Raw genomic sequence first — 12,037 nt, 5'->3', positions numbered from 1 at the left:
CAACTTTAGGCTGTTTCCCTGTGGTGCACACAACTTCATTCTCGGAGATTCAGTGCATTTCAGTTACTTGTCTCTCAGGTGCCCTCCTCTTTTCCCCTTCCTTTTTCTTCTAAGAAACCCCAAAATTCCTAAACGTTGTTACCTGAAAAAATTCCCTAGGAGAAGGTCAGCACTACTTAAGCAGATGAGGACAGTGAAGGAGGGGGATGGGAGAGAGAAAGAGAGAGGCTGAGCCGGATTTTCCCAGTGCCAGATTGCAACCTGGATCAGAACCTCATAATGTCATTCCTTTTTCTTTTCCATTTTTCTCTTCTCTGGTGTAACAGATAATAACACAGGGAGCAGCAGGGATAATATGTTCGTAGGTGTCTGCTGGATTTTCATATGGTTTCTTACCAATATGTTCTGTGTAGGCAGAGCAGAGACCTGACATTGAGAACTGAAAGCAGATGATGCACCCTTTCTACAGCTGGAATCTTGCAGAGTGAAATCACTTCACGGGAGATCTTTATTAGTGAATCTTACAAGCGCAATCTTTCAAAAAGGAAACTGAAGATGGCTTTAGGCAGCTGTCCAAGAGTGTCAGCAGATGCTTTTGGTTTTGTTGCCCAGGTGTGTTGCTAGCCTCCCACTTTTTTCCTGGTTTGCTTCGACCTCCGGGATTTCAGAATAGTATAGTTTGCATACCATGTGTACTGTTCTGAGAGGAGAGGGATGTAGAATGCACGCAGCAGCTTGGAGGACCTGAAACCAGAAAGGAAAAACAAATCATCCTTAAAGCGCTCATTTGCCAGAGTGTTCAAAACTATACAAATGAGGCTTTGCAAAAGATTTGGGCTGGTCAGTCAGTGACATGAGGAAGCTAATGGTTCAGGCATACCAAGCCGAGTCCCGTCTTCTCCCTGTTGGGGGGACCATTGCTGGTTTGTGCCAGCATCACTAGTTTAAGAGCAGCAGCTTGCCCAGTTCTTCAGCATGCCCCCTATCCACTCCAGTAGGACTAAGGGGGAGAGAGGACAGGAAGGTGTTGTGATTATTGAAAGAAACTTAGATCCCAGATATCACTGTCCAAAAAGCAGACAGTATAGCCCTGTGGGCCTTTCATAGCACACAGTCAGGCAGGCCTCTCGTTCGTCACGGCACGTTATGAAGGTGAAAGATAGCAAGGCTGCATTTAGCTCCTGGCATCTCCTCTTTTCTATCCAATCTTTCTGGCCTCCTGTTCCTCCACACACGTCTGAAGGGCAGACAGAAGCTTTGATGGGCACTGGCATTTTGAAGTTTTGCTCTTGTGCTGATCTTCTGTTGAGGGTATTGAATTAAGGAGGGATGGACTGCTCTAAACCCTACAAGGCAGTTTGCTGAAGGCTGCCAGCATTCACTTCATGCCCTGCTAGTGCCGGGAGCTGGCATTTCACAGCACTTTGCAACAATTGGACCAATGGAGTACTCAAGCATGGAGGGTTTAATGGCTGCATCAAATTAGTACCTTTTGTTTGGCTGCTAATTGCTGGAGCTGTGCTAGCTGAGTACATTTTAAATGCATGTATTCTCTTACTGAGCAAACTAATAGTAAAATCCAGGTTTAAATGCGAAGTGCACAAATATAATGTCCTTCAGCAGCAGCACTGAACCTTGCTAAAAGCTTCAAAAATTTGAGCAACTTACTGAAATCAGGCCTGGGGCAGAGTGTTGCTTCCTCAGTGTTGAAGCCTATCTCTTTATCGCTTTAAGATCAACTTGTTGGTAAACTATCAACCTTTGACAGACGTAAGTCTAACTCCATTCACATAAAGCTTGGAAAAGCAGCAGCAGCAGCAGCAGCAGCACTCAAATTTGATTTGCAGCATGCTAAGTGGTCAGGGATGGTACACAGATCCAGCATGTACTTGCTGGTCACTGCAGTTCACACAGCTTTGCTGGTAACCCAGCCAAGGTTCTGGACAGCCAATTCAAGTCACCTTTTCAGAAGAAAGATGAATTCTGCTTTGTTTGCTTATTGTAAGGCAGCATTGGATATCTTTCAAAAATGCAGTCTAAAAAACAATGGCAGGAACTGCTAATGTGAACTACATCTCCCCAGAGATTCCCAGAGTTCTTAGACAGCTTTACTGTAATTCATCTGAGAACAAGCAGCTCCTGATCTCCTGCAACTTGGAGTAAAAGACCATCCAGGAAAAGACGGGCGACACCTACTTTCATTAGCATAGCACCACTCAGCAGCAGGGTCCTGTTACATAAGATGCCATACAAGCAAGGCATTTTTCAGTTGAAACGATTAGACAGACAAAGTGACGGACAAAGCAGTACTCTTCCCACACTGGAGACGGGAAACTGAGGCAGAAAGTATGGTCTAACCTCAGACAGACTGAGCAAGTCTGAGTTTCTAAAATTTACAAGTCCCACTTCTGACTGTGAGACTGCCTCCTTTCAACATCCAGCATCTTGTAAGCCTGCTTTTTGCCAAGCACTCGACTTGTGCTTTAGGATATAAAAATGCTGATTGCTTCACTTTGAAGAACAAAAAGCTCAGTGATAATACTTAGGCCACTTACAAATTGTAAAGCACCCAGCAAAGTTGCTAAATAAAAGAATCACTGAAAATGGTTGCTCTTTGTGAATTCCCAAGGTGCTGGAATCAGGAACATGTTCAAAGCAGAATCTCTTAGTAGCAAATAACCAGGCAGAAGATGGTAATTTTGGCGTATTCTGAACAAGGAACTTTTTTTGCAGCTATCATTTTCTTGTGCCTGGAAATTGGCGGTCAGCCCTCCCTCCAGTCACTAGAAGCAAAGGTATCTCTTTGAAAACAAGTGCTTGATTTTCCTCCTCCATCTCTTGTGGCTAATGAACATCGTGTCACTGCTCAACTTACTCTGGCATCTCCTCCTCCGAGCCTGACAACCCACCACTGCTACCATGGATGCTCTCTGAGAGTGGTGTGGTTTCACTTCAATTCCCTTTAGCAAAGAAAAACAAGAAAAAGCAACTGTGTTCGAGCTGCCTGGGATGCTCTTTAAAAGGAGGAAACTGAAGAATAAGGAAGAGTACTAGCTTGCTGCTACATTGTAAGAAAGGGACAGAAACTAGCACAATTCCCCAGATCTCAGGGTGTGTGCTTGGGTTAAGGTGAAGTAATTTGTTGAATTAGACTTGTGCAGTTTAGCTCAGGGACAGAGAGCAAGGCAGCACCTTCAGCTGACAGCTCAGGTCCCGAGTATACAGTCTGTAGCACTGAAAATGCTTTCAGTCGCTCAGTCCAGACGTAGAGCTGACAGCAGTCAGACAACAGCACCCAGTTCACATCTTCCCCTTGACCTGGATGCATCTACATACTGACAGCCTGCCCGAGCCAGCATTACACGATGCAGCGGGCACCCCGTAATGCTCCATTGCTGGAGCAACAGAACTAGTGCCTGTGTTTACCCTCAATGCTGGTGCCTCTCACAGCTCTGCAGAATCACTGCTATCCTGTCTGCATTTCCTCTTCCTTACACCTTTTGCGAGGAACACTTCCTGTACTTTTTACTTATTGGTATTCTGAAATACAGGCCCAATGCATCTCACATGGTTGTGCTCACATAGTCTTTATGGCGTATGTTCAGAATATGCAGGGTTCAGCTTTGCTTTCTAGAACAAAAGGATATTCCAGGAGCTGATAGTAGCAAAAATCTCCTCCCAAATAAGCCAGCTCAGTGTAACCATCCTGAGTTTGCAGACAGCCTGAAACAACAACTCTGAGCAATGAAAGGTCTCCACATGCTCTTAACTTTGCTGGCAACTCAGCCCTTATTAGCAGCAGTTTAAATATCAGTGTTCACTGTTTCACAGTTTATATCAGCAGTGAAACAGGAGGAGAAAATACTGTTGGTAAAAAGATCATAAAAGGAGAGGCAGGAATGACTGATGGAAAAAAATACCCAGGGTGGGAAATGACAAGAAATGCAGAGCAGAAAGATAGCTGCTCTTCCCACCAGTGGATGTCACACATAACACCAAGGCACTCATGACAAACAACACTACAGTGAATCGGTGTGTAAAGGCCACAGCTGATCTACGTTCCTGTACTCCTCCCTCAAAACAAGTATGTGCTCCAAGAAGAGAGAACTGTAAATCTCATTTAGCCAGAGGAGACCCCAAAAGTAAAGGTGAACCTGCTCTTCGAGGTGAAATGATGTATTACTCAAACTGTAAGTCCACAAGGAGTCCTTGGTTTCCTCCAGGTGTTAGCTAGTCAGGCTGCTGGTGCCATAGCAAAATGACTCTTCACTAACAAGACTTATAAAGGTGATTAGGGAACAGTTTACATTGGTTCCAATTACCCAGTCTGAGGACACAGGTTAAAAAAAGGCAACAGAAAATAAAAGAGGCATCTTAAAAATAATAACATCTACGTGCTAAGAGAATCACATCTCAGATATAAAAACATGAAACCCTGAATATGACCTAGTAAATGGTAGCACCGACACATCTGCTCCACAGCTGTAAGGTCAGCCTCTGTAGTTGTTCAGCGGCAACGTTCTCACTGAAAAGAGACTCGGACTGGACATAAGCATGAGGCTGCTCTCTCTGCTGCTGGCTAACTACACAATAGCAAAGCCCTGGATGCCTGCTCTCATTAGCAGCCATGAGAGAACCATGGCTGCTGATGCACCTACAGCTCAGGAAGTCATGACAGAGCTTTAAATTCAGACAGGGAACCTTTACCTCCTGTCACCTTGCTTCGTCGGGCTCAGCAACCTCAGACAACAGATGGCACATGGAAGGGGATGGGATGACAGATGACAGTGAATATATATATAATGTTCTATTTGCATTTGCTTCTAAATTTGTCCCCCAGAGACTGTGAATGTGTGTAGCCTCAATCAGCATAGAGCTCCCAAGCAGCATGTTGGTAGCAAGATCAAGGCCACAGTCACTCCAAGCTGGGTGGCCAAGGGTCTGGTGCAGCGCTACTGGAACACTGATGCAGCAAGGCTCTTTCAGTGGTGGGCTCCAGTCTGGAGCCAGGCAACAGGCAAATTCTGCCCAGCTCTTGCTGTGCTCCAGACATGGGAGTTATCCCACATTCTGGGGCGGGGGGGGGCTTTTTTGGTTTCTAGGGGAGTGACTGCTGCAGCACCCAGAGCAGCAGCCAGTTAGGATAGACATGCACAGTTATCAGTAGGCCCAGGAAAGCTGGAACCACAGTGCTGTTTGGTGCTAAATGTATTTCCGTCAATTACCTATTGGACTTCAGGAAAAGCAACTCCACAGTCTTATTCTAACACCAGTGGAGGATCTTCTGGAACGGAAGCAAGGGCTGCTAAGTGAAGATGTTGAAGTCCCCGCTCCCAAGCTCATAGACTGACATGGAATGGAACCAGTTAGATACACGTAGTGGTGGGAGATTCTTCCTAACTGCATCTTGTAACCTGAACTTCTTACCCAGTGGCAGCAGAATTCAGAAAGAAGCATAAGAAAGAAGAAGGGAATGGCAGAAATAAGAGGCAGGAGGAAGCTGAATCTCTGCCACAAGGGCAGAACCTAGTACCTTCTAGCTACAGGCATACACAGGAAGCTCATGATCAAAGCTCTCCGAAAACCCATTAACATTTGCACTTCCTCTAGGTGTTAAATTTTGCACCAACCATGCACCTAAGAAGTAATTTAACTATTTGTAAAACAGAAGTAGGGAAAATATTTCATGTAACGTGGAGGAAAGCACCATTAAAGAGAATGAGACGGAGGCTCTTCTCAAACCAGGGTAATGATATGCTAGAACAAGGTGACCGCATCATTAATTTTGCACTAAGAATATTTTTTTTGATGGAAAACCCAAGCGTTTGGGGCAAGCTCAGCCTAAAGAGCTGGAAAATATGTGCTCCTCAGTGGGGAGCTGTAATATATTTCCCCTTTTCTGTGCCAGATTCGGAGTGCTCAGCCAATATAGAATTAAATGGACCTTGGCAAAGCTGCTTCCTGAGGAGAATAATTAGCTGGTGGCTTGGAGTGCTCTCTAATTCAATTAGCAGCACCATTTATCAGAGCCAGCTGAGATTTACGTTTGCACTTGCTGACGTCAATGTGAGACTCACAGTGAGTCCCAGAAGCCTCCAGTTCAGCAGGAGTGAATTGAACTGCTGGGGTCATTTATTTTCAAAGAACAAGAGCTGGAGTTCGGTTTGGGTAGGGAGGTGTTAATTTTTTTTTTCCCCCCAAATGATCCTTGCTCTGCAGCCACTGAGCTGCAAAACTGAAACCTACACTGATAGCTTCCCTCACAGCTCAGTTCAGTGACACTTCTTCTGTTCCTCCTTCCCTTTTATCAAAAAAGATGCATTTTCATAGTGTTTTTACACTTGCCTCATAGGTAGCGAGGGACATTTCCAAATCATTGTGTGGAAGCAGGTGTTGGATTTGAGAGATGCGTCGCTCTGCTGAGCTGGGGAGCGGGGAAAGGTACATGCTCAGAAATGCGAGCAGCCTGCATCATTATGGGAGTTCCTGGTGCATCTTCACTGACTCTACCCACAGATCTGTGTGTCTCACATTGGGAGGAACTCTCCCCACAGATCTACTAGCTCTGGGATCCTTTCAACTTACCAACTTCTAGCAACTAACATGCTGTTACAACTGTGTTACTGCTGCTCTTTGGCTCCCCAGAACGATCAGTTTCTCAACTCTAAAGGAGACAGCACTGCCTAGATTTGTTGTCTCAAATTAAATTGAAACAAAAACACAGAAGTGTTTTTCTGGGATTTCCATACCTTCTCAGTACAGTAATACTTGTTGCATCCCCAAAACAGTCTCAAGGCATCACTGATGCCCTCAGAGAACCTTTCAGCTGGATGGAGTGGCAACTTCCAGTGTCCTCCCCCTGAAGCTCTTCAGTGCCCACTCAAGCAGGCTGGGTACTCTACAGACTGAGATAAGGACAGAAGCAAGCAAAGCAAGGGCTGACTAGCAGCAAGGGAGGCTGCTGCAGCCAAACAGGAAGCTGCACCAGTAGTACTTGCTTTGCAAATGAGGTTTTCCAGTCCCAACAACAGGTCTGCAGGGTGAGACAGACCCTTGCATCTCATTCAATTGCTAGGCAGATCTGCAGCTGCCACTAGCTAACTCATCTGTCAGCTGCCAATCTATTGCAAAACTTGTGTCATTTCCCCTTTTGAGAATCGCTTGAGCCCCATTACTTTATGCAAGCTACAACTCAGTCACACTCAGGGAAAAAAAACCAAAGCATACAACACTGTCTTATTTTAGAAATGCTATGACGCATTCAGAGCAAGGAGCTCAACAGACCAATTATGAACATTTACCATGGGAAACCTTTATATGGATGTCGCAGCAAAATTCCAATACTCAGATGCAAAACAATGCAAATGTATTTACCTGCCACTGCTATTATGAAGCTGAAGCTCCTCATTCTTTCATTCATTGTCAAAAAACTCCTGGAGATAAGTGGGGAGCTAACAAGCTTTTGGTCCAAATGGGAAACTGCCACACAGGGATGGTTGAAGAGACCTGGACATGGAAGCACCAAGTTCCAGCTGAGGCCCTTAATCACTCATCCACCCTACCTCTTCTCCAAGGGCCAAATTACAGAAAGAAATTAAAAATACATGACAAAAATTTTGAAGCAGGTAATCCACAAAGAGCCTTTCTGAAATTTCTCTTGCTCATGCTGTTGTGGATGGACTGGCAAAAGAGGTCTTGACCTTGTCTGCAGTATCCAGTTTTAAATGTGATGCCTTTACATGACACACTGGCTAAAAACAGGGCAGATCAGACTTTGCACGGTTTGTTCTTTCCGCTCTTCACTGTACCGTGAGTTGTCCTGGGAAGCTGTGCCCACTGCTACGCATTTGCACTGCTAGGCAGGCCCTGGGGCCTGGCTTACTGTTCTTCTTCAAGGGGAACAAAGAATCTGTCAGACAAGCAGGGTGACAAGATGGGGAGAACACTACTGGTTCGCTCATCCCCCAGCATCAGTGATACCCCCCAGGTAAGCACACGCCCTTCTAGTCCTTCGCCAGCACCGTGCACTCAAGCTGCCCCACCTGTCGACGGGCTGAAGGTCTGCTGAAGCGACAGAGCCTGGTGCTCCAAACTGCGGGAGCTCTGGAGGTACTAACAGCAGGGATGGAAATCAGACCGGCTGCCATGGCAACCTGGCCTCCTCCACTGGTGAAGGCACACCTCCCCTCTGCTCCAGCTGTGAGGCGTTGATAAGGAACAGCATGGAGAATTTCCACGCAGCACAAGAACAGGAGCGGAGGAGGCTGACAGGCGACACCAGCAGGGCTAAGGATCTGCCTGCCTGATCTATTCTTGGGACGTGCTCTGCAAACACTCTTCTATTCCAGTCTCCTACTAATGCAACAGCATCTTCGTTAAGGAGGACACAGCAGACAGAAAGATCCCCTTCCCTCCCCACCACCTTTAGGTGATCTGTTCTAAGGTCTTGGTGATTGCTTAGCCAAGGAGAATGCTCCCCTTTCCCCACCCCCAGTATTCTGCCTTTACATCTCCTTGTTACCAGGGTCAGTATGCTCTGAAGTTCCAGGACCTCTCTGTGACTCCCATCCAGCTCCTCACAACAAGCTGCTGCTCCGTGGTGAGATGCTACCTTTGCTACAAGCCAAGCCATTACTTCCAGTGGTAACAGCCACATGGACTCTCCCTTCACGAGCCAGACATGAAGGACCACACGGAGAAATCAATGTCCCTGTACCAAGTGGGTTACCAGAGTTTGGCTGCAGGCTTGCAGAGATACTTAGCCAACAAGAAACATACAGCTTGGGAATCTAGCTGGAGTTTAGATGATCTGAATGCGACACACAGTATCATATATCAAATCAAAACGATTGCACAGGTTTTCAGCGCCAAGCTTGGGAAGAAGTTACCAGTCTCAGGCTGGCAAGAAGTACTTTGACAGCATTTCCCCTAGAAGCACAGAGCTGCAACACCACATCTACCTATGTATTCAGCCAAACTCCTGAGAAGCCAGACAGATATTTATGCTTGGCAGGACGCAGGGGTTTAGCTGTAAACAGGGAAAATCCTTAATCCTATCAATTTTCCCTAATAAGGAGCAGAAAAAAAGAGGAAAGAAAAATGTATTAGAGTGACTCATATGGAGACAGCACTAAAGCAGTGAAGAGAGTGACAAGGACTCAGCTCAGTACTAAGCTACACATTGGGCTCTAGCTTAACTCCTTGCACTGATTCCAGTCAGCATTGCAGTAGGATCAGGATTGAGATGACATCAGATGTACATGCACCTTACAGGAAAAATCCCCAGCCAAGTTAGGAATGAACAAAAAAGCCTGGGTGAAAGTGGAGGATTTGAAACACTTGTGTCCATCCAGTGGTAAGGCCTACAGCTGCAGACTCAACTCTCTCCCCACAAAAGGAGCAGACAAACTGTGCTATGGCTTCCAGACAGCTGGTGGTTTGTATGGAGCAGGGCACAGCCTCTAAGGGGACACAAAATGACTTCAGAAGAGCAAGCAGTGGTATGTCTCTCATGAGCTTTAATCAAAAGCTCAGAGGCTATGGGTGGGGGCTGAAAGTGCAATAATCCAAAAAGCCCCATGAGACAGACCAACTCCTTCTCTACCATACATCAGCCAAGGACAGGAAAAATGAGCAAAGGTGGAAAGAAGCCAGGGAGAACGCAGGACATTCTGGAGAAGTCTGTGAGATGTACAGCCATACCAGAATAATTCACTTTGCTCTCATTAGGTAGGCTAGCATCTCTGCAGCAGACAGCCGCTACCTCTGAAAGCACCCCTAGCAAACTACATTGCCATGGTTAACCCAAGGTGTCTTAAAGGCTCATTTGGACCTGACTCAGTGCCTCTGATTGACTTCAAAGGACTTTAGATCAGGTCCAAGCCATCAAAGCTTGGCTGTTCAACAGAGGATAACATGATAAACCAGACTTCAAAACACATGAATGTGTTCTTCAAAGCAGAAATGCACATTCAGGGGTATATGCTCTGCACAAGGAGTCCTCTGCAAAACTCTTACGCAGCTGCTTCTGTTGCCTTATTAATAAGACCCATTGGGCATCTCATTCTCCCTTCCTAAAGTCCTGCCCGAATGTAACAGCAAGTCTCTGGGAACACAGCTCATGAAAGACCTTGCCAAGAAAACTTGTTTGTGTCAGCAAGCTGGCAACATAAGAGCACTCCTGGGAGCTGCTCTAACATTATCACTCTTTCTCACTGTTCAACTGCTTTTACCAGCCCCCTCCCTGGAGGGTCCTATTACTAGGAAGTAATAAGGTTTCACACAGCAAATAGGAGAGCACTGAACTCTGTGTTAGTTTTTTTACAGCGATTTTTCCAGTCAGCCTCTCTGTCCTGTTAGGACAGCTACACAGCCAGAGCTTTAAATGACTAAATAACCATCGCCTTACAGGTGAGCGTTTCTGGATTTGCAGGAATGTATTAACATTTCCAGTTTGACAACCCCGATTCCACCCCGTTAGTTAGCCTGGAGGAGAGCAAGTTCAATCTCTGCTTCTCACAGACATTCCTGTTCAGACACACAAGCAAGTTGTTCAGTGATAAGCAGAGCTTGAATTCTAACAGAGGTCTCTTCCATGGATTCTCTGATGCCTAATAAAGGTGTGACCTTGCTGATTTTTCACTCAATGAGGCTGTCTCCTCTCTTTGTCTGCCAGCTTTCATAAAATTTGTAAGAGCTCATGCTCTTTGAGATTGACTTACACTAGCCTTGAATTTGGATGAAACCAGACAGCAGATTCAAAAGTCTGTTGGGAGGAAACGACGTACACCTCATGTCTTTATAAAGAAAAACAAAAAAAACATTACTTCAGCAAGAAGTACACAGGGAGGATTCTTCTTAAAAATAATCCTTCTCACCACCCTCCTCAGCTAGCTTCACCCTCTACAGCAATCTAGGTCATAAATATTGCAAGTACAAGTTTGACAAAGGATCCACTGTTGCCAGCAAGCTGCCTTTACTAGAAACTGGATTTCAAGCTGGCATTTCCCAAGTGTATCTTTCCTCCCTGTATACAGCTACTTTTGCAAGCGGATAATTGAACAGAGTCGGTCCACAGACCTGACAGCCTTTTTTCCTCCCTTTCAAATGTGTAAAGCATACCTGGAAGCATCTAGGAACGGCTTGTAGGCAATGGTTACCCACTCTTCTTTGTTGGAGGAATACCTTGGCTCCCTTGGGGTTTCAGCTGCTGTATCCAAGTCCACCAGATAGTGGCATTTGGAAATGTCAATCTGCAGAAAGAAAGACATTGGTGTCATTTATTTCCTGTAGGCTTCTGGTTGTATGTGTTCATTTATACAGGCTGCTACTTATCAATGAGAAGGGGGTTAAATTTCTAGCAGCACGGTGAAATGCTTCGTGCAGGATACATGCTAAAATATTTTTAATGTTTTCACTTTAGGGGGGAATACAAGCTACTAGTACTGCTCTGGTCATAGATGAGAGTCCTAGGGTCCCTCTCTGAGGAAGTACCACTGCCAGCTCTCTTACTGAGGAGCTGTCAAGTCACAGAGGGGAATTTGAGGTGGCAGAACCAATTCTGTTGATGTTTTTCCTGGTGGTTGTCTAACTAGCTATTAAAGACTTCTTACATGCTGACTCCACAAGATATCCAGGCAAAAGATGTCACTATCTTTATTGTTAGAAAGGTTTCCTGATGTCTACACTGAATCTTTTTCTGTCTCAATTCATGCCTGTTCCAACATGTTTTACATCATGAACAAGGAAAACATTTTCTTTGTGATAGTTTTTACATCCTAGAGTTCTGTTATCTAAAGATGGCTCTGTATTACCCTGTAGTCATGTTTTCTACCCTTGTGATCATTCTTGCAGGTCTTCAATTAGTCACATCTATCCTGAATGCAGTGCCCAAATCAGGATGTAGCCCTTTAATGAAGGACTTTCTAATGCAGAGCAGCAAACCAACAGTTGCACAACATGCTCCTGTGCATATAACCCATCACATAGTTCATCGCTTTATACAGCAGCATGGCATTACTAAGTTGCATTCATCCAG

The 12,037-nt window shown here is 45.4% G+C and overlaps 1 protein-coding gene across 2 annotated transcripts in view; it reads right to left on the bottom strand.

The window, feature by feature from the left end:
* Positions 1-494: 494 nt before the first annotated feature.
* ALG9 (ALG9 alpha-1,2-mannosyltransferase) overlaps positions 495-12,037 on the bottom strand; it is a 32,895-nt gene continuing 21,352 nt past the window's right edge. For both annotated transcript variants that reach the window (XM_086476756.1, XM_086476758.1), the window contains 2 exons: positions 11,122-11,252; positions 495-744 (listed from right to left, as the gene is read on the bottom strand). In XM_086476756.1, the coding sequence (XP_086332882.1) occupies positions 621-744; positions 11,122-11,252 (255 nt within the window). In that variant the 3' untranslated portion in view covers positions 495-620. The remainder of the gene's footprint in view (positions 745-11,121; positions 11,253-12,037) is intronic.

The sequence above is a fragment of the Leptosomus discolor genome, chromosome 22 (assembly GCF_034619465.1).
Source record: "Leptosomus discolor isolate bLepDis1 chromosome 22, bLepDis1.hap2, whole genome shotgun sequence".
NCBI lineage: Eukaryota > Metazoa > Chordata > Aves > Leptosomiformes > Leptosomidae > Leptosomus > Leptosomus discolor.
Note: the sequence above shows the minus strand (reverse complement) of the source record. Positions and strands in the feature narration are given on the sequence as shown.